Here is a 21,706-nt window from a genome sequence, read left to right on the forward strand (position 1 = left end):
TTAAAGTCAAAACTTTCATAATACAAACTAATAAAACTCTTTTTCTAATAGAGAAACAAAGTGAAAACTCAGTCTACATAATATATACATCGGTGTTGACACTATGATCCCAAATTGGTATCGATATCATACAAAAACTCTTTTAAGAATATTTTGAATATCACATGTTTTTAAGGGCATGCCTCCAAAAACTATAACAAAATGTATGGAGATGAAATTCGCCTCAATAATATGATAATTTTGAGTAAATAATGTATTGCGAAGTTTCAAATGTATTTAATATTATATTTCAATGTTTTTTCAATAATTCATTCATTACTTTATCTGATTGTGTATAAATATAAATAAAATTAAATTTCGTTTTGTTTTTGATGCCAAGTAATCATGAGATAGATTTGATTTCAACGAAATTATACGTATTATGTAACTATGTATATACTGTTCTGGAGCTCGACCAAAATAATAATGTATAAATATAAAAGAAAAATAAGATTAAAATATGAATAGTAAAAACTTCACAATTTATGTTAAATAATTTTTATTTTTTTTTTTTAGCCTTACATTTTTTATTTATCATTTTAATTTTTAACTTTAAAATTGAATTTTCATTTTAATTATGGGTTTTTCTTTTTATCTTAATTTTCATTTACAAAATATGAATGAGAGAAATCAAAACAAAATAATCACATAAAAAATCGTTATACATTATTTTTGTTTAATTTACTTGTTTATTTCTTTTATTATTTGCATTATTTTATTTAAATTTTATTATAGTTAATTTATAATTTTGTTTTTTTTTTTTAATAATATTTCTTTAATACAAATGATGCTTTTTTTAAAGACTAAAATTCCAAATTTTATTGGTACATAATAAAAAAAAAACTAATAAATATATTGTTATTACCTTTAATATTTTCTTTAAAATGCAGTCATTGAATACATAATATTTTTATACTTTTAATAATATTTTATAAATATATACATACATTTATAGGTTGAAGCTATAAATTTTTCAAGAACAATTCACTAAGTTTTTGTTTTAATTATTTAATTATCCTTTTATGAATATTAGACAAAAAATAAATATTAAAAATAAATTATTAATAAAGTTAAACCTTTAATAAAAACTTAAATTTTATATCAGTTAGAAGAAACTTTTGTAAAAACGAAATGTAATTCTATTTTCGAAATTAAAGTTTTCATGTGCGCGACATGAACTCACGCCAACTCGCGTCAAACTTATGCTTGAAACTGACTAACAACAGACGTCCCAAATCAAGATGGACCAGCAAACGCCGAGGACTGCGGGGACAACGTACAATTTGGTTGTTAGTATGTGTGGTGGTATTAGGGATCCCGTGGTGTTAAGGATCTCTGCCGCGGATGACCATATAAAACAAAACGAATACCATATGGATATAAAATCAAATTATTTATATTTTATTTTTTTTCTGTTCGTAATATTTTTTGGAAACTTATTATGCTTCTTGATATAAACGTGACTGCAAAATAATTTAATGCAAGACATGAAATCCGTTGCAATCGTAGTTGACGTATATGATAGACATGGGTCTATCATCAAAGTATCCATACTCAGGAACTGTAAATTCTTCGTTATATTTTCAAGCTCGATATGTTGCTGTATTTTGTAGAGGTAGAGTATCCCTCACAGCGGTTCTCCAGAAATCAAGAAAAACCCACTGTTAACATAGCTAAGATACCAGAATCTGACCTGAATGATCTTGAAAGGGAGGTCCACACCAGAATCAACACGACACAATTATATAATATATATTTAACAACTTATGTAGGCGAAATAGTCTAGTTTCAAGTATAACTAACTGTTTCATAATTCATAATTAAATATGGATTCGCATATAACATTACTAATAACACATATATTACAAAAATTTTTTAAATTATTTCGTAAATATTTAGATATCAAATTGTATATCGTCAATATTAATTTTTAAGAATTCCTATATTCATAGATATGATAAATTAAATAATCAAATATATTTAATTTCAAAATATTAAATGGGCTTGAAAAGAAAATTATTGTACAAACATTAGAAGTGCATAAATATTTTTAAAATGCACACACATATGCATATAATCTTTTGGTTTTGATTTTAATAAATTATTAAAATAATTATTTATTTCAAATTTTTATTCATTTTGACAATTAAGAGGATTATCGAAACTTTATTTCTAACTTAAATTTCAATTTAAGTAATAAGTAATAAGTTTCGGAAACCGTAACATGATTAAAGTTCGAAGATAAAGATTAAAAAATGGTAGTATGAAAATAATATTAATTGTTATTATTTACATGTAAAACCAATTACCTCAAGCAGTTGCTTTTAAAGCATTACAAATATTCAAAACTAAAATAACTAGCTTTTTCAAATTGATTTACTCTAAACTGAATGTATGCATTTAAATTAAAAATTTTTTGTTAACTTGTTAAGAAGTAATCTCAATATCAGCTTTGCCTTGTTTAAATATCACTTCATAGACATTTTAATAACATTGGATTATCTATTGATAATTTAGAATTTTTGAAAAATACAAAATATGTAAGTCCAGGTTTTGCAATTGTATTTTTAGCACTGGCAACAATTTTTAAAATAAATATTAAATTTGAAATATTCTTGATATTGATTAAGTTTCAAGTTAAACGAAACTTAAATTTCATTGCCAAAGTACCGTTTGTATTGCCCAACTTGAGATACAGCATTCATTATTTAAATTTTAATAAATAAGAAACACAAAATTAAATTGACTTCTTCTGTATCGCAACAAGAAATACTTTGCAAGCCCATATTTTACTTTAATTTATTAAAAAATTTTTTTTTTGTTTATACTGTTTTTAAATTTAGTGCTACATTCTTGATTTATTTATTTTGGTTTTTTTTGTTTTGCTAAAATTTACATACATACATATATAGTTAAAAAGCATTTTAATCTTTGAGAAATCAGAAATTCTCCTAATTTTTTTCCGAATTTTATTTTGCTAAATAAAGCTACATATTTTGTAGATCAATTAATTGTTTCTTAAGATTTAAAAAGTTTTTAATCATGTTAAATACATATATTTTTTAACTAATTTCAAATCTTTTGACATTTTCTTTCACTAATTTGATTATTTCTACAATGCTAATACGATTTGCGCTTATTTTGTTTCTATTCCTTTAACTTTTATTTTCAATTATATATTTTCGAAATTTTTAAGTTGAACTTCAAAAATTTCGACAAAATAAAAAATTAATTTAGAAAGATTTGCCTAAAAAATTATTTTATTAATATTTACATAATTATCAATTTAATTAAAATAGGTCATACAAAATAAAACCAAATAATGTAATTAATTCTTTAGAAATTAATGCTCAATTACAATTATCCAATATATGAATGTGTATACGTGTACTTATTTACATATACATATAACATACATAATTTTTTCTTTAAGCATTTACGAAGTCAGTTCTTAAATTATATAAATTAGATACGTATAATATTATATATTACATTACATATTTGTTTTCAAATAAAAAAATTTAAACAAAAAATATTACCCACAATCATAATTAATTTTGTAAAATGACTTAAACTAATAAAAATCTAAATATCAATCTTTTTACAAAGCCCACATTATATGTACGTATTATAATATAGAATGTCAAAAATCAGAAAAAGACTTATTATAAAGTACTTTAAAACAACTTTTAAAATTCAAGTCAAATTTTATATATAACAGTGGAATTTAATTTTGCAATATTTTAATATACTAATATGATTATAACTATTGCAAATTTATTCTTATAAAAAATATTTAATTTTTTTATTTTCTTTTTATTTTTAATATTATAATAATTTTTTAGCAAAAGAAATAAGTATAAACTTAATATAAAAATGAAAACATTTCATGTTCCCACTTCACGAACATAACAATCGCGACAAACGCGCACTGCTTTCGTCAAACCATATTTTGGCAATGGAGCTGATGAATTTGAACACCCACCACAAAAAACTCCACCACAATTTCGGCAGTGATGACGTCTTCGGAATGCCGTAAATGGAATTGTACAAGCCATACAACGTGGCGCATCTTCGTCTGGTATCCACGCTGGTGGTGAGGGTTTTGGTAAACTAGTACTAGTAGCTGAATTACTATTATTATTACTACTGCTATTATTGATATTTCGTCGATTTGCTGTTGATTGTGAGAGAACTTGTGAAGTAGATGAACGTCGTTGATTTGATGATCTTATCACATTTATAGGATTTGAAACAATTTGTTGCTGTGAATATGCAGCTGTTTCATTTTCTGTAGCGTTTATAACCGTATCATCTAAATTGTGTTCATTTGTAAAGCAATTTATTGCTGTATTTGTTGTACGTAATGATCGTTCATCAACGGGTGAATTACTTGCTGATGAATTTATTGGACTTTCACTTCCGGCAGAATTGCTCCCTTGTGATGAAAGACGTCTTCTTTCTTGTAATAAATGCAATTTTCTATTGTTTTGTTCATTTTCTTGTTCTTCACCAAGACTTCGAGTGCGTTCAATATTACTATGTGCATTATTTTTATTATTGTATTCACTCAGCTGTTGGTGCTGATGTGATGTCTGAACAATTGAATTAGATGAATCTAAACTATGACCTCTATCATTATAACGATTATTTCGTTGTGATTGTGGCAACTGCATATCAAGTTGCTGTAACTGATTCGAGCTGCTATTACTACCACTATCTGCAGATTGATTGAATGAACCTTCATTCATAAAAACATTATCTAACTCTGGATTCACTTCTTCAGCAGCTGAATAAATACTTTGGTTAGAACCAGCATTATTTTCTTGTATAACATCATTTTCACTTGGCCGAAATTCGAATAAATCAGCGGAATCCTTGGATTTTTCTGAAATTTTTACATTTTCTTGGACGGGTGTCGTATTCATTAGAAAAACACTTCGAAGTATTTGGCGTAGATCTGAAGCAAAATTTGTTTGTAATTGATCTGCTACACCAGCTATACAAACAAACAAACGATGTAAAAGACTTTCAGTACTCCTAAAAAGTTAAATAAAATTTAGTATTCATGAAATTATAAAAAATGCGAACTGAATGATTCGATTATTAATTTAGAAAAAAATGTATAGCAAGTATAATTAAAATTATTAACACTTTGTATTTAGAAACTGAATAAAAGAGTATTCGTGGTTAAAATTTTGCTTTTTATAATTAAAATGTTGAATATTGCAATACTAACTTAAATTTCATTCGCCCGGCCGCTCTTAGAGCTAAATCTACTTCATGGGGATCACCATCAGATAAGGAAGATGTAGTATCTCCACTCGACGGAGCTTCCGCTGAATTACGATGGCTGCTATTTGTACTTTGTTGACGTTTAGATCTTTGTTTTCTGGAATGATGTCGATAATCTCTTTGCTGCCGACTTTCACTGGAATATGTGTTAGTATACCTATGTTCAGTGCTAGTTGCAGTTGAGGAACTACTATTACTGCTAGGTAAAGAGGAGTTAGAATTTGAATGACGTTGATGATGATGACAATTGCGATGGTGGTGATGATGATGGTGATAATGATGATGATGACGATGAAGTTTTCCATTTTTGTTTTCGTGCTTTTTAGTGGATGAAGTAGCACCATCCCCACCACTACTTATAACTGAAGATTTACTAGACTTGCTAATTGAATCACAGCTTTCTGTATCGAGATTAGAATTGGCAGTTGTTGTCGTTGATGCTATCGAAGATTGTTGTTGTGCTTGTTTTGTAATCGTGCGCGATATTTCACTTTCGTCTGATGAATCTGTTATGTCCATTCGACTACAACTAGGTTGCTCTTCTGTTGGTGTAACTGATAAAGAATATTTAATTTTACTCGCATATTTTTTTGTTGTAACTTTTGAAGATTTCAATTTCTTTGCAGAATCATCGTTCCCAGCCGAAAGTGGAACTCCTAAAAAATAGAAACATTAAAAAATTTTAAGTTTTTGGAATAAATATATATATATATATATCTTTGTATTTAATTATTTTTTTTCTGTAATTTATTTGTGGACTAACCTTCAACGAAATTATTATTTTTTATGTTGTCAGTCGGATTTTTTGAGATATTAGATGGTATTGACGATAAAGTACCTATTGCAACATTATTTGAAGAGTTAATCGTAACGTCATTATTTGAGGTTATTGTGCTACCACCGATTCCATCACCATATTCATCTTCACTAGCTACAATATTATCAGTCAATGCATCATCATTCTGTTGCAATAAATTTCCAAAATTCGTGTTTGGTATTAAAAAACCTGTAGCACAATCGGCTGTTACTAAATCTGACGCAATATCATTTTGAAAATTTATTTCTCCTTTAAAATTGTCTTCATTATCATTATCGTCACCACCATCTTCATTATCATCATCGTCATCTGTCCAATCAGACGAAATATCAGCTGTGGTCGCTGATGATGATGCGGAAGAAATTGAATTTGTTGGAGATATACTAACCAAGTTGATATTATCATTATTATTATCTTGGTTTTGTTGCAATTTTGAGAACTTAGATGAAGAAATTTGTTTAGAGGTTTTTGTAGATTTTATACTAGATTTACGTATTGTTTCATTGTGTTTATGTTTCTCATTTACTGTTGAGGTTGAAACTTTTTGATTATTAACTAATGCATTATTACTATTAGAACTAACTAAATTTTGATCACAGTCGTTTGAATTTAGATTTCCACCAGCAACTAAATCATTAGTATTTTTTCCCGCTTCTTCGCTTGCTCGTTGGTTTTCGACAACATTCTTACGTTCCGTTTCCTTCTCCTTTTCCTGTTTCAGTTTTTCACTTAATTTTGAATTTTGTTTTTCCGTAGATGAATTTTCTTCTTTAATATCCGTTTTGCTTTTACTTCCTGCCGCATCTTCTGTCAAACTTATTGATTGTGAATTATGTTGATCAGATTGACTGTTATTAAGTGAAGAATTATTATTGTTAATATTTTTTAAATGAATTTCTTCATTCGTACATAACAATTTTTCTAATTGATATAGTTCATTTTTATTTAGTGTTTTTAGTAAGTCTCGTATTTTTATTAAAATTGTTCGAAATGGTCGAAACATTTCTGATAATTGATCAGCTGGCATATCCATATTCAGTGGTCCTTTACTATATACAACTAAACCAGTAATTATTGCTAAACGTGGTATTGAAAACATTAAAGCTGGGTCAAATGAATCAACTTGATCTTGCTCTAATAAATGTATTTTTAAAGCACGTTGTAAAGTTTCGGAAAATAGAACACATATCAATTCTTGCATTTCATATTCTTGTTTTGATTTTACTTGAACCATTGCGCTAACATAACGTAATTCAAATTCAGCAAACAAACGATCAAATATTTTTAAACTTTCATATAATTGTTCAGTTGCCGAATCATTAATATCTAACTTCAGTGTAGGACTATTTGGTATATTATTACGAAGGCACTGATCACGTAATAAAATTCGTACGCTATCTAAAATTTTTGTAACAGCTTGTGCTAATGGACGCATTTCTGCACTTTCAAATTCACGATTCATAATTGATGAACCAGCTGCTAAACATTCAGCACCAAACCATAATTGACCAGCTAAATTCTCTTGTAAAACATCTTCGGGAAATTTTGCTCGAAATGCACGTGATGCACGATCATCCCCTAAAAGTTCTTCCATTATACGATTTATTATTGACAAAACTTTATCCTAAAATTATAAAATGTGTTTTTAACGTATTGAAATATAATATTTCACGTATCGTATTTTATTTTAAACTTACTTGTCCTTGGCGCAAACGATTTACTAAACGCGAACAACGATCCGGTTCTGCACGTCCATCAAAACTGTCTAATTCACTAGCAACTGCAGTTAAAGCTCGATCAGCGTGATAAAATCGCGCCAATAAAGATTTATCGTCAGCCTGTAAAATAAAAAAAAAACAGTACTTAATTATAATAAAAGCAAATTTGAATTTAATTTTAAATTTTTACTAAAAATGTAAAATAAATAGAAAATTGGGTCTATACAGTATATTCTGTTGACTCAAGATAATCAAGAAAACGTCGAAATATTCGAAACATTTTAAAGTTGTGTACATAAAAAAATTTTTTTTTGCGTTAAATTTACGCGTCATTTACATTTAAATCACTTCCTTCGAATGTTCTTTACTATAGAACTCCTTATTCTGATTTTTGTTAACAGAAAATTATGCACCATAGCATTGAAAAAATATTGATTTTCGCATGACCAGTATAAAATTTTTACAACCATAAATTATTACTTTATTAAATATTTAATTATTTTTTGATTTGTTAAGGAGCATTTTTCTAGAAACTATTAAAAAGGGACAGTTTAAAAAAAAAACACAAAGCTTACAAGATTGCTTTTTGCGTCAAATCATGCGTATATACTTCGATTTAAATATGTATACGCATAAGTATGTTTTTCGAAATTTTAAGTTTATTTCCGACTGCTTTCGAAATTTTTGAAAATTATTGTTACTTTGTGCAAATTTTTATGAAGACCAAAGTATAGAATTTTTATCAAATAAATAACTATTTTGTTTTCACCACATTATTACAATCAAGACAGTTGTTTTGAAATTATATAATAATGTATGTATGTAGCTCGTTACCATTTATTTTTATAATATTCTAATGCACGTACACGTACATATACTTCATTTTATATCAGATACAACGACAAAAAAAAATGGAAGCAAATGAAAAACAAAATACACAAATAAAAAGGACAAATTTTAAGTTCTATATCAACAGTTTACTTAATGTTGTAATAACACGTGTAAAAATATGTACCTAACGCCTTAAAAAAATTGATTGGCGTGTTTTTCACAAGAAAAAGAATTCTTCCGAACGATACCTTAAAATGTGTCTTCGTGCACGGTTTTAAAAATGTGAATAATTTGTTATTTTGTCCTTTGATCACATAGACATTTTTTATGGTGAAACAAAATATAATAGTCATAAGATTTATTAATAAATATTATAAATACATAGTTTGAGCGTGATACACTTGTGTACTTACATATATGTACATGTATTACTATTATGTACATAGGTATATCGTAATTATACATTTATATAGACCCATGTATATTGTGCTCATAACGCTGAATAAGAATTTATATTATACTAAATTGAATTACTATTAATTAAGGATTTAATTAATATTTCAAGAATTGTGAATTTAAAATTTTATTTTAATTTAATTTAATTAATTATTAAATTTAGAGAATTAAATAATTATTATTTTTATTAATTATTAAAATGAAAAATTTTTAGAATGTTATAAAACAATGCTTAATTGAAAATTTTTCTCCTTAATGTTATAAAGTTCCGAAATTTGAGACTTGAAAGTCATTGTAAAAATAATTTTTAATTATATTGCAAAATAAAGTAAATTTTGCAATATAATTAAAAATTATATATAATTATTTATAAATATAATATAATTATTTTGCGAAAACAAAATAATTTTACATCAAATTAAAAATTGTATTGCACACATTAAATACTAATAGAAAAAGATTGTACTTACAGTCTTTCCGCAATAAATATGGAAAAATTCAATCTACTTTCCGAATAATATTTTGCTAATATTATGGCAGCTACTTTCCGAATAATATTTTGCTAATATTATATTCTGTTGAATTTAAAGCAAATTTTAAATTTACAAATTAATTTTTAACAATTTCATAAATACAAAATATTTGGCAACATCATTTTGTAAAATTGTTATACTTAAATGCTTGAACAAATATTTATTTTATATTTTCTTAAAATTATGGCAACACAATTTAGGTATTTATAAGCAATTATAAATATTACAAATAAAAATTTTGCATATCATAACGCTCTCAATAAAAAATATATACAAGTATAACAAAACATTAAAATTTATTTATTTATTTAAAAAAAATATAATATTAAAGAATAACTGACCTAAATAAGAAGTAAATCTGATATCATAGAAAGAAAATAAATACCATAACATCGTAATTTTTCTACATTGATAATTAAATAATAAAATAAGTTCAGTACAAAATAAGAAACTATTTCGTTCTTACTACGTTTTAAAAACAGGGTTTCTCAGTTAAATTGTGTAGTCAAATTTGTAATTATTAACCATTGTAAGAAAGATAAATTTTATTTTAAAACTTAAAACCATAAATTTAAAAAATGGTGGCCTAATTTATTAGACTTACAATTGTACTCTTTCCATCAGAAGTTCAAACTCTTTTGTATATTTAATATTTGTATGAGACATTTATAACACTTAAGTATTGTTTGTTAAAATTTATTGATTCATGTTTGTAATTGAAATGTTTTACGGTAAATAATCAATACAAAAGTATCAAAAATATTTAAAATTTTTTATTTGTTGTCAAATTTCAACACGGCATCAATTAATAAATTAAATAAATTGTTAACATTCCCTTATTATATAAAAGTACTTACATATTTATATGCAAATATTTCTACATTTTCATATATGTAGATATTTATTATACTTACTAATTAACTAAAACTAGCATTGAATACACTATGGCATTTTTACTTTTATTTTTGTAAGAAACATTTTGTCTTATTGAACTTCAGGATTTTAGAGTGATGATGACTCTTCTTTATTCTTTTCAATTTAAAATATTTTTATAAAAAAACAAAATTTTAATCACATAATTACAAAAAATAAAAAAAAAACTTTAAAGCAATAATGTTGACAGGGTGAAATAATTCCAAACGTTTTTAATATCAAGATTTCGTCAGAATTTTGGAATCTGTCAAATAATTTTTTATAGCATTAGTTTTCAATTAAGTATAAAATTTTTATGTCTATACTTAATGGTTTTTAATGCGATTTATTTATTTTTTTTTTAATTTATTTTTTAAAAACTTTTTAAATGTTATTGGGAAACATTAAATATTTTTTAGATTCCACTGGGATTTGAACCCGCTCCCCGATGATCACGAAGCGATCATTTTAACCGCTAAACCAAATTATGGTTGTGTGTAGAAAGAGAAAATTTTGTTTTATAAAAGGAAACGTCATACGTTAATTTAAATGAAAATATTATGCATGTCTTGCATATATAGCAAATACTTACACATGCTACATTTAAATAATGTTAATAAAGAATCTTAAAGAAATTACATTTAAATGAAGAAAAATTTATTAAATTTTGACAATAATTGTAGTACAATCAATGCAATATATTTATAGGTTATGTTAAAAATAGTGAATAAATTCTATATTGGCGTTCCAATTGTAAAAAAAATGCTAATGAATTAAAGTGTTCTTGTGTAGAATCGAAAGCGGGTATTATGAGTTACTTCAAATATTTTATATAGGTACCTATTACAAATTAAGGTAGCAAAATGTAGTAAATTTTTTAGAAAGTACATACTTCAAAAAAGTAGAAATTTCAAGTAATTTTACTGATAGTGGGAAACTAATAACAAATAAGTACATGACTGAAAACATTTTTGTGATAACACTGTGCTTCATAAAACACAAATTATTTTATTTATAAGTAAATAAATATTTTTAATTTTATGAAAGTAAATACTTGACATATATTGTGTATATTTGATAACCATTTATAAAAATTGACATTATTATATTTGAAATGTTAATCTAAAGTAAATAAAGGATAAAAGTAACTATCAATAAAAAAAAGTAAGAAATTCAATTTAGTACACAATTATTTAATTAAGATTTATTTTTTTATTTTAAGACATGTGAATATTGATAAGGAGACATGTGAATATTAATGCTTGCTCTTTACAACATTAATGTTTAATAATTTTAGGACAGGACTTTCAATTTACTGCCAGATATCTTCCTCCAAAAATATTGTAGCAAAACGAAAAATTTCATGATTTTGATCTCAAACAAGGGAACGTTATTGAGGTAATTTTTGCTGAAAAACGATTAACTATATAATTTACATGAATTTTAATCCAGGAACAACATTGCTGTATTCATTTAACATGAATATTTTCTCTGTAAATATACCCTGTTGATTATTCTACTATTTCGATAGAATAGAGTACACTTGATAAGATACAATCAAGAAAGTAATAAAATAATACTTGATAGAAATATATATATATATATATATATATATATATATATATATATATATATATATACCGGTAAAAACACATTTATAAATTACGCAAAAATAAAATAAAAAAAATATCATAAAATTAATAGCAGTCGAAAACGATAACCTTAGAATAGACATAATCTTTTCAAATAAAAACAAATATTTTCAATTATAGAATGAAAGCAAGTTTATAATAAAAAAATTGTGTATGACCACATTCTAATCAAAAAGTTGATAACTTGTAATATCAAATAGAAATTTAATTAACATTTTTATTTACTTTTATTTCTTATTTTAAGTATTTTAATAATTTAATCAAAACATTTTGATTTGATTTTTAAATTTCCATTCTATTAATTTTTTAATAATAAAAAATTGCATTTAATATTTCAAAATAAATTTTCGTATACTCATAATTTAGCAAAATTTGAACTTCATTTTCTACACATAATTTAAATATTTAATGTTATTACTCTCAAGATTAGGTCATGTGATCCCACTGTGATGATTTGTGTACACTCCATTTTCTACCTAGCAGCATGGGCCAAAATTCAGTTAATCACAAAAAATGAAATTAAGTGAGTACAAACTTTCTCTTTTAATAATTAAGAGATAAGTATGAAACAAGAAATTGTAGAATTTTGTAAGACAACAATAATATTTGTTATAGAAACGCCGCACTTTGAATATATGGACTGTTAATGTATATTAAATGTTAATATTACATATAATATAAATGTTAACATTTTACATAATATTCATTTAAAAAATGACTAATTATTTACAACAACAAAATTTTGATTTGCGTTGAATTGAATATTTTGTTATCAAATTACAAATTCAGAGAAAGTTTATACTTAATCTTAACTAATTTTCTAGTATTATTATTTCATTCCTGTAAGTTAACCTATAATCAATTCAATTATGATAAGAGTCATAAGAACTAAAAAAAAATATTAACAAGTTTGAGCGTAATTTGAGTGTTTTTCAAATGTTTCATTATCTATTCACGTTTCTCAGATAATTTCTTTAGTAAATTCTATTAACAGTGTAAAGATTTGTAAAGAATTAATTTAAGAATTAATTAATTTTTTCAACTCTAATTGTTAATGGAAGAAAAAATAAGGGTGATATCGTATAAGGGTACAGAAATAATTAGATTTAACAATACTTGTAAATTTTATTTCTTTTTTTTTAACGTTTTGATCAAAACAAAATTATTATTCAAAGGAAAGCAAAATTAATGCAATTATTATTCAAATAAAATGCAAATTGAATTATTTGAATAATATTTTTCTCAAAATTAGTTAATTTAATTATTTTTGTGAATGGCAATTTATTTTTTTTTTATTCGATTTAATATTATTCAAAATACCTTCAAATATTAATAAGAATGATGTCAGTGACTTTAAGAAATTATAAAAAAAATTTTAAATATTTTTCGCACATAAATAAAAATTTTCTCACCTTTTTAAAGTAAGTGTAGCACAAATATTTATTAAAGGTTGTACATGAAGTTATGCATATAGGTGTGTATAACTACATATTTCCATTATACATACATTCTATAAGTCAAAGTGCATACACAATCCAACTTCATACTCATTAAGATAATTTTTGCAGTTTTATTTCAAAATTATTAATTATTGTCACTGTAAATATTTTTTAATTAATTTACTAGTTAATTATGCAAAATTATTTTTCAGGTATATAATTTCAATATTCAAAAAAAAAAATAAGATTATTTTCGAAAGGAAAGAAGGCATAATTTTACTTTATTTGCTAGAATAATGGACCAGGTCAAAAAGAACATGAAATAATCAAATTATTGGCTTATTTCATGTTCTTTTATGCTTTCTACAATAAAAGTATTAGATAAGTAATTATGTTTCAGATTTCTCTGTGAATCTACCAAATTGTACAGTTTAGCTGATTCTGACGAAAATAGTTTAGACTGAATAAAGTTTAATAAAAACTAAGCTATTTCATCCTCTCTATCAAAATGTGACGACTTCAGTGTATATGAGATATACAATCAAATCAGGAGAATCCAAAATATTAAAGCTAAAAATTAAAGTAGTTAGGTCTTATTTATAAAAAATCACTGGAACTTTTATTTTGGGTTTTCAAAGTTCGATTTTTATAATCTGTAATTAAATCTGTAATTAATTAAATACAATCTGTAATTAACCATTATGCTAGAAATATTCAAATAGAATGTGAAAATTAATTAAAATTAAATAATTACTAAATAAAAATATGAAAATGTGGAACAGAAAACAAATGATAATAAATTTTGTAAAATTTTTTGACAATTCATTTCTTACACTTTCAATTAATTTTGTAATCATAAAATATTGTTTCGCATCATACATACAAAATTAGATTTACTTAGATCTTTTGGGAAAACAAAATTAGAGAAATTTATAACTTAAGAAAATCAATACCGCGTAAATTTTACGCGTTTACTTATATTTTGATATAATTTTTTTTGTGTTAACTTTTATACAAAAACAGAAAAACTAAGCAAGAAATATAAAAATTCATACTTGAACTGTTTGATTAAGACCGTAACGCAAAGTTATGCTTGTTTATGTATATCACAACACTCAAAGCAATATTCATTCATATCTTATAATATATACCTATATACATACATAATATAAATAAGAATTAAAAATTAAAATACAAAATCAAAATGTTTACACAATAATTTGAACTTGAAGGTTGAAACCTTCACAACTCTGCAATATTTATAAGAAAGATTTTAATAAACAACCATAACGTTACCAGTTTATTTCAAATAAAATAAAAGAAAAATTGGGAAGAAAAAAAAATAAAATAAAAATCATATTTCACATATACATACATATGTAGCTGCTTATCTGGTCAACAATTTCGTGAACAAAAAATTTGAAATTTTTCATTTTTCCAAAAGAAATCTGATAATTTAAATGAAGTAGCTAATGTTGAAGCGCAAAATAATTATATTAGATTATGTTATATGCTATAAGCTAGTTAAATTAATTTAGTTTTTTTTTGGATATTTGGTAATCTTCTTTCAGGATAGTCTTGAAAAAAGGAACACAAAACACGCTGTGGTTGCAAATTTTTCAAAATCGAAAGCAGGGCAAAATATTATACAAGAGGATACTTTTCAAAAAAAAAAAAATTATTATTGCATATGCACAGGGGCAGTATAATAGTATAAAACGTTTATAAAATTTTAGTGAATGCACATTTATTTTGCTTTCCATAACAAATTAATGAAAATTAATAATTAATAAATTTTATTTGTCGATTTTTATAGGAAAATATTAAAAATGTGCTTGCCTCCCTTCACATTTCGATCAATATTGACAACACCATAATAATGGTTTGCTTTAAATTTTTAAATCAAAAAATATTTTATGGTATTGGTGCAGATTTTTAGAAAAAAAATAAATAATTTTTTTTTCTTTATATAAGAATGATAATTTATTTATTACATAAAATTCAAAAAATAATATTTTTCATTTCAATAATTTTTTTTACACAATTTTTTACCGACCGTATTGTGTAAACAATAGGTAGGTTATGTGATGGCAACAAATTTTGCATATCGAGTTTTCGGTGGGAACGTACTTCTCCATAGTAGGGAAGTGTAAATAAACTATTTTTAGCAACCTGTCGGTCTGTCGGTCTGTCGGTCTGTCGGTCTGTCCGTCTGTCGGTCTGTGTGTGCACGCGTGTATCTCAAGTTCGGCTGAACCGATTTTGATGAAATTTTATATGTAAGTTTGTTTCCACCATGGCACGGATCGATCAACTTTTGGTATATATCAGGCCTCGGGAACTGCACTTTTTAGCGGGCCTGTTTTACATTTTTGAGCATTTTGAAGAAAATATTCAACCGATTTACTTGAAATTTTATATATAAGCTCAGCTTGACCGTCCGCAAAAAATTCGTATGTTTTGGAAGAAATCAGGCATCGGCAACTAGACGTTTACTACGGGCCAAAAATACATTTTTGTGTATATAAAGAGAAATCATCAACCGATTTCATTGAAATTTAATATATGAATTTCCCGTATTAAAACAATGAACATGTATGTTTTTTGGAAAGATCAGGCATCGGCAACTAGACGTTTACTACGGGCCAAACATACACTTTTGTGTATATAAAGAGAAATAATCAACCGATTTCATTAAAATTTAATATATGAATTCCTCATATTAAAGTAATGAACATATAACTTTTTTGGAAAGATCAGGGCTCGAGAACTGATTTGCGGGCCGATTTTACATTTTTCACCATATCCACAGAACAAGTTGATGGAATTTCTTGAAATTTGATATTTGAGTTCTGGTTGTTACCGAAACTAACTGGTGAGCATTTCAGGGAATTCGGGTAGCACAAAGCGAAACTCTACTAAGAGCCAAATTTACATTTTTCTAAGTATGTTAACTATAAGCTTACTAATGTCCTAAAAATTGGAAAGAAGTATTTAACAGACATTTTTATAGTATTCTGTAACACTTTCATTTAACCAGACAATACACAATGCGGTCGGTTATGTGCTGACCACATCAGATTTTTTTTTTTTGATTTGATTTGTTTATTATCTTCTAAATATAATAATCACGAAAGTGTTATACTTTTTCAAAATAATAAAAAATTGTAAAATTAAATGTTATACATAAATAAAACAAAAAAAGTCAGAGTGTTGATCAAATTTGGCAATCATTTAGATTTGCTTCAATAAATCTTTCATTAACCTTTAGTGCGATTCTATACTTACATTTCGTACAAAAACACAAAATCACCATTCATACAAACATACATACATACCTATTTTTTATATATAAATTTTTATTTGAATTGAATTAACGAATGAGCGAGTTGAACGAATTTTTTCAGGTGATTAAACTTATTGCCTTGTTCTAACAATTATGATGATTTTTTTTTTTTAGCATTAGAATGACATATTGAACTGATAATTTGATATTTTGTTTGTGTTATTTTGTTTCAGTTGTGGATGAAGAAGTGAAACAGGGAAGGGTAAAAATAGTTTCCAATATTTTTTTTTTTGTTTTTAAAAATATATTAAAAAAAAATTTATGTAAACAAACAAATGAAGTGAAGCAAATGTTTGTTGCTTGTTTTTTGTTGTTGAATTAGGGATGTGACTTATTTACTTCAAACATGTAGTAAGTACTTACGAATGTAAGTATTTAGAAAATTTTGAGAAGTATAATTTGGTTCGACATTGAATTTATTATGGTATTACGCTTCATTAAAAATTAACCTCAATAAATAATTGCTCGCTATTTCAAAAGAGCTTGTAAAATATAAAATAGTCAATGTTAGTACTTAATTCATTCAAAGTTTTTAAAAATTAATTCAAATATAATTTTGCAATAATTAACAGCAAATTAATAAGACGCTCTTTTTAGAGGCAAAAACTGCAAGTTGCTACAGCTTCATTTTATTTCAACCTTAAAGTGCTTTAAAAAACAAGTAACTATTAAAAGGAAACAAATCTCTATTAAATACAATTTTTTTTTCGTTTTGTTTACGAAATTAATTCGCGATCGAGATCCGAAAAATTGAACAATTTTTTAAATTTAAATGTATCCTCCGTTACCATCCTTGTCAATATTAAATTAGCTAAAAATCAAAATTTTTACTAAAGGCAAAAATTTAAATCAAAAAATTATAAAAAAAAAATAGATAATCGACGTTGTACTTTACTAAACAAAATCTTAAAATTCTGATAAGAAAAATTGTCGTTTACAATTTTCATATAAAGAGTTTACAATACGGGAATTTCTAATGTTAAAATATACATTAAAGGCAAACAGTTTTTTATTAAATTGTAGAAATAAAACAAATTTGCTTAGTTAACATCTCTGTTCATTTGATATAATTTTAGCACTAATACTTTTATGTTTTAATCATTTCATGTGTGTGTGTGTGAGTATTTAAATGTATATAATGTGAACTTAATTTCAAATTCTATTATTAAAAAATTCTTCGAAATGTTAAGTATAAAGTGAATGGAAAATTTTTTTTAGCGAGAAATTGTTAACATTAAATCCTAAAAACAAAAATGAATCAATTGTAAAATTCTTTTTAAATAATTATGATTTATAAAATTGGAATAAAAATATTAGCAATATTAAGAATTTCATTTAAAAATGTGTTTCATTTAAGTAACAATTCAAATGAAAATAAACTTAAATTTTAAAAATAATACCTTAATTATAATGTTTATTGATGGTTTTTAGAAGTAAGTTTTGAAAAAGGTGTCCCCTAACTTATTATATTTTTAGATTTTTTGATTTTATGAAAAGTAAACAAAATGTAACCTTAATTGAAATTATTGCAGCAATTCGGTTTAGCTCAATTTATATAGGTACATACCTACATGCGTAAATTACTGAGCTCATTTCAATTCTATTAAAAAAATGTGTTATTATATTTAAAATAATTTTAATGTTACTGGAGATTGTAATCAATTTAAGTATATTGGATACGTACAAACCTTTCAAATTGTTTATTGGAGATATTATAATGAGGCAACAATATCAAACCACAAATTTAACTGTTGGATAGCTCTTATTTTATAAAATTTAGGTAAATTTTAATGAGTGAACAAATTTTTTGCTTAAATAAAAAATAAAATTGGATAACTTAACCAATTTATTCTTAGGACATAAAAAATTTTCTTAATATTACTTAAGATTAAAAAATATATTAAAACAAAATGTATAGAAAACCCACAAAATCTGCAACAAAACAACTTAAGTTATAATATATTGGAAATTAAAGATCCAAAAACCAGAGGTTCAACCAAACACGTTCTTGAATCTTAATCATAATATAAGTAATATAGAAAATCGAATTTCTTCATTAATTTTATAATCTGTTAAGAGGGTTATCTGTTCCTTATTATTTATAAAAATAATACTATCATTTTTATAAAACAACTTCTGGTTATCTTTGTTCAAAAGATCTACAGATTTTGAATCAAAAGATTAGAACAAAAAAAAAAAATAAAATAAAAAATAAAATAACCTAAATTTTTCTCATTTTTTAGTATATAAAAAACAAAAACAAAAAAGAAAATCTTTATGAAAAAAAAAAACATTTTTTATAAGACAAGAAAATCTCTTTGCTAAAAATATCTCTAAAAAGCAATAAAAGGAAAAATGAAGTGTAAAAAATGAGAAAACAAGAGGGGAAAAAATGAAATAAAAAATCTCAAGTATTAATTCACATCATGGCACAATCAACACAACATATTTTAAAAATGAATAACAATAACGACCGGTACAAGAATAGAAAAATTGACAATAATTTTTTCTCGATTCACAAAAGAATGGAAAAAATTTTCGATTTTATAAAGGGAAAAATTGAATCCACTTTTTCAGTATTAAGTAAATTATATTTTCTACTTAAAATTTAAAAAAAAAATATTTTCTACTTAGAGAGCTTTGGATTTGTTCACTGATTCACAATGCATGTATTGTGCAGCCAAATTTTGGATCAAAATTAAAGGATTATATTTTTACTTTCCTTTTCTCACAATTCTCAGAACCTATTTTAAATTCGCATTACGTGTTCTACGACGGATTACAGCCCTCAAAATAATATTTTAATTTCATTCAATTTCTGGACATTATTTTCGTAATTTCGAAATTTTGACCAAATATTAAGAGGGATTTTTATGCCAATGCGATTAAGTTATTGTTCTGCTTTTGGTCATAGAAAACGAAATTTTGCTATGTTCAACTTAATATTTTTCGAAATCACTTGAGTAGCAAATATATTTCCAAATTCTGAAATTTTAAATACTTATATGGAATGAAAGAGTTGTCTTTACATTTTTTAATCAGCTTTGTTTCATAACGGAATAAATTTACAATATAGACCCCGAAAACTAAAGCTATATTATACACAATACCTACGGCTATTACATAATTTTTTTTTATAGGAAATTCACTTTTTTCTAAACCGTTAACTTTAAATCAATTTATTTTCTTTTTTCTTTAATGGAATAGGTATACAAATTATAATCTTCAAGATTAGTGGAGGACAATATTCCATAAAGATTAATTTAATGACATTTCCTTAATTTATATGAAATTTTTTTTTAAATTTGTTTAACTTCACTTACATAAGTAGTAAGATTAAGGTATTTTTAAATTATGTATTCTATCTGTTAAATGTTAATGCTTCTTCGTTTTGATCGATGGGGCGAGCTTATTTGTTTTGATCTATTGGGTGGGTGGCACGAAATCTCATATGAAATTCATACAAAAACAGTAAAATGTATTACTTTTGACATAACTTATATCCTCTTCATAGTTACAACTGCAAAATCAAATCCTATTAAGCTGCTTAATTTAAAATAATCGTCAAAAACATTAAATTCATTCAAAATTAAGCCCAGAATTTTCTTTGATTTCCTCATTATTAATGACAATTTAACTTTCAAGCCAATATTCGACGGATCTCATATTAAAAACAATAGCTTGCTTTCATTTTAAATTTAAAAATGAGTTAAATAGCTTTATTTTTATTTTTTTTGTAATTAAAATGATCACACACAAAAATAAAAAATTTTTATTTTCTTTTTATGAAAATCATAAATTTTTCATATGAAAAACAAAATATAAAGAAAATATTGGAAAGTTTTTCTCATTAAGTCTTACAAAACCGAATTTTCGAATCACCTATAAATACACAGACTATGAATAGAATATAAAAATTTTAATTTCCATTTTATGTAATGTCGTCTGACCTATTTAAAAACAAAAAAATATTTTCCCAAGAATTATTTATTTGTTTACTTTTTAGCATTTTGATCTTTTAAAAAATCTTCAAAAAAATTCGTCAATTAAAAATGAAATAAACCAAAAAAGTGTTTATGTGCATACGTGCAAAACAATATTTTTGTCGTACTTACTTAAGTATACACAAATGCAATTGAAGTAGGTAAGTTTCAATAATCACGTGGTAATGAAAAAATTACTTTAGAATGATTTACTTTAGAAGTGCAATAAAATAATGTTAAATTTTGCTAAGTATTAAACACTCAATTATTCCAACTATACATCGTACGATCTGGCGATCAATTCAAAACCTGGCATCATTTGAGATATAAAAATAAAATTTTTAATGAAATTACATCTTAGATTATCATTTTAACGTATCTCCGCATCACACCAAGTTGATAACTCTTCAAAGACATTCCAATTTGTGATTTAAATCAACTTTGTATATTCTGTTATCGTCAGATTAGATTACAAAAATTTTTTGCTCAATCTCTTCCCGCCGGATCTATTGTACGCTAAAATTTGTACATATGTCTACTTCTATTCTAAAAAACTATGGATTTTGTTTGATTACTTTTTGCAGTCGATTTGTCGAAATTATATAATATTTTCCAAAATTATTTCAAACAACTAGAGTAAGTATTATGTTAATTCAAATTATTTGACGTATATCGAATCTGTAAA

At 24.7% G+C, this 21,706-nt stretch overlaps 1 protein-coding gene across 1 annotated transcript in view; it reads right to left on the reverse strand.

The window, feature by feature from the left end:
• Positions 1-3,380: 3,380 nt before the first annotated feature.
• The window catches only part of LOC129618484 (lateral signaling target protein 2 homolog), a 78,112-nt gene continuing 59,786 nt past the window's right edge, over positions 3,381-21,706 (reverse strand). The window contains exons 2-5 of the mRNA XM_055533269.1: positions 7,849-7,989; positions 6,098-7,775; positions 5,279-5,990; positions 3,381-5,079 (exon numbers count right to left, since the gene is read on the reverse strand). Coding sequence (XP_055389244.1) covers positions 3,927-5,079; positions 5,279-5,990; positions 6,098-7,775; positions 7,849-7,989 — 3,684 coding nt within the window. The 3' untranslated portion in view covers positions 3,381-3,926. The remainder of the gene's footprint in view (positions 5,080-5,278; positions 5,991-6,097; positions 7,776-7,848; positions 7,990-21,706) is intronic.

This window comes from Condylostylus longicornis, unplaced genomic scaffold (genome assembly GCF_029603195.1).
Source record: "Condylostylus longicornis isolate FDR11 unplaced genomic scaffold, ASM2960319v2 ptg000007l, whole genome shotgun sequence".
NCBI lineage: Eukaryota > Metazoa > Arthropoda > Insecta > Diptera > Dolichopodidae > Condylostylus > Condylostylus longicornis.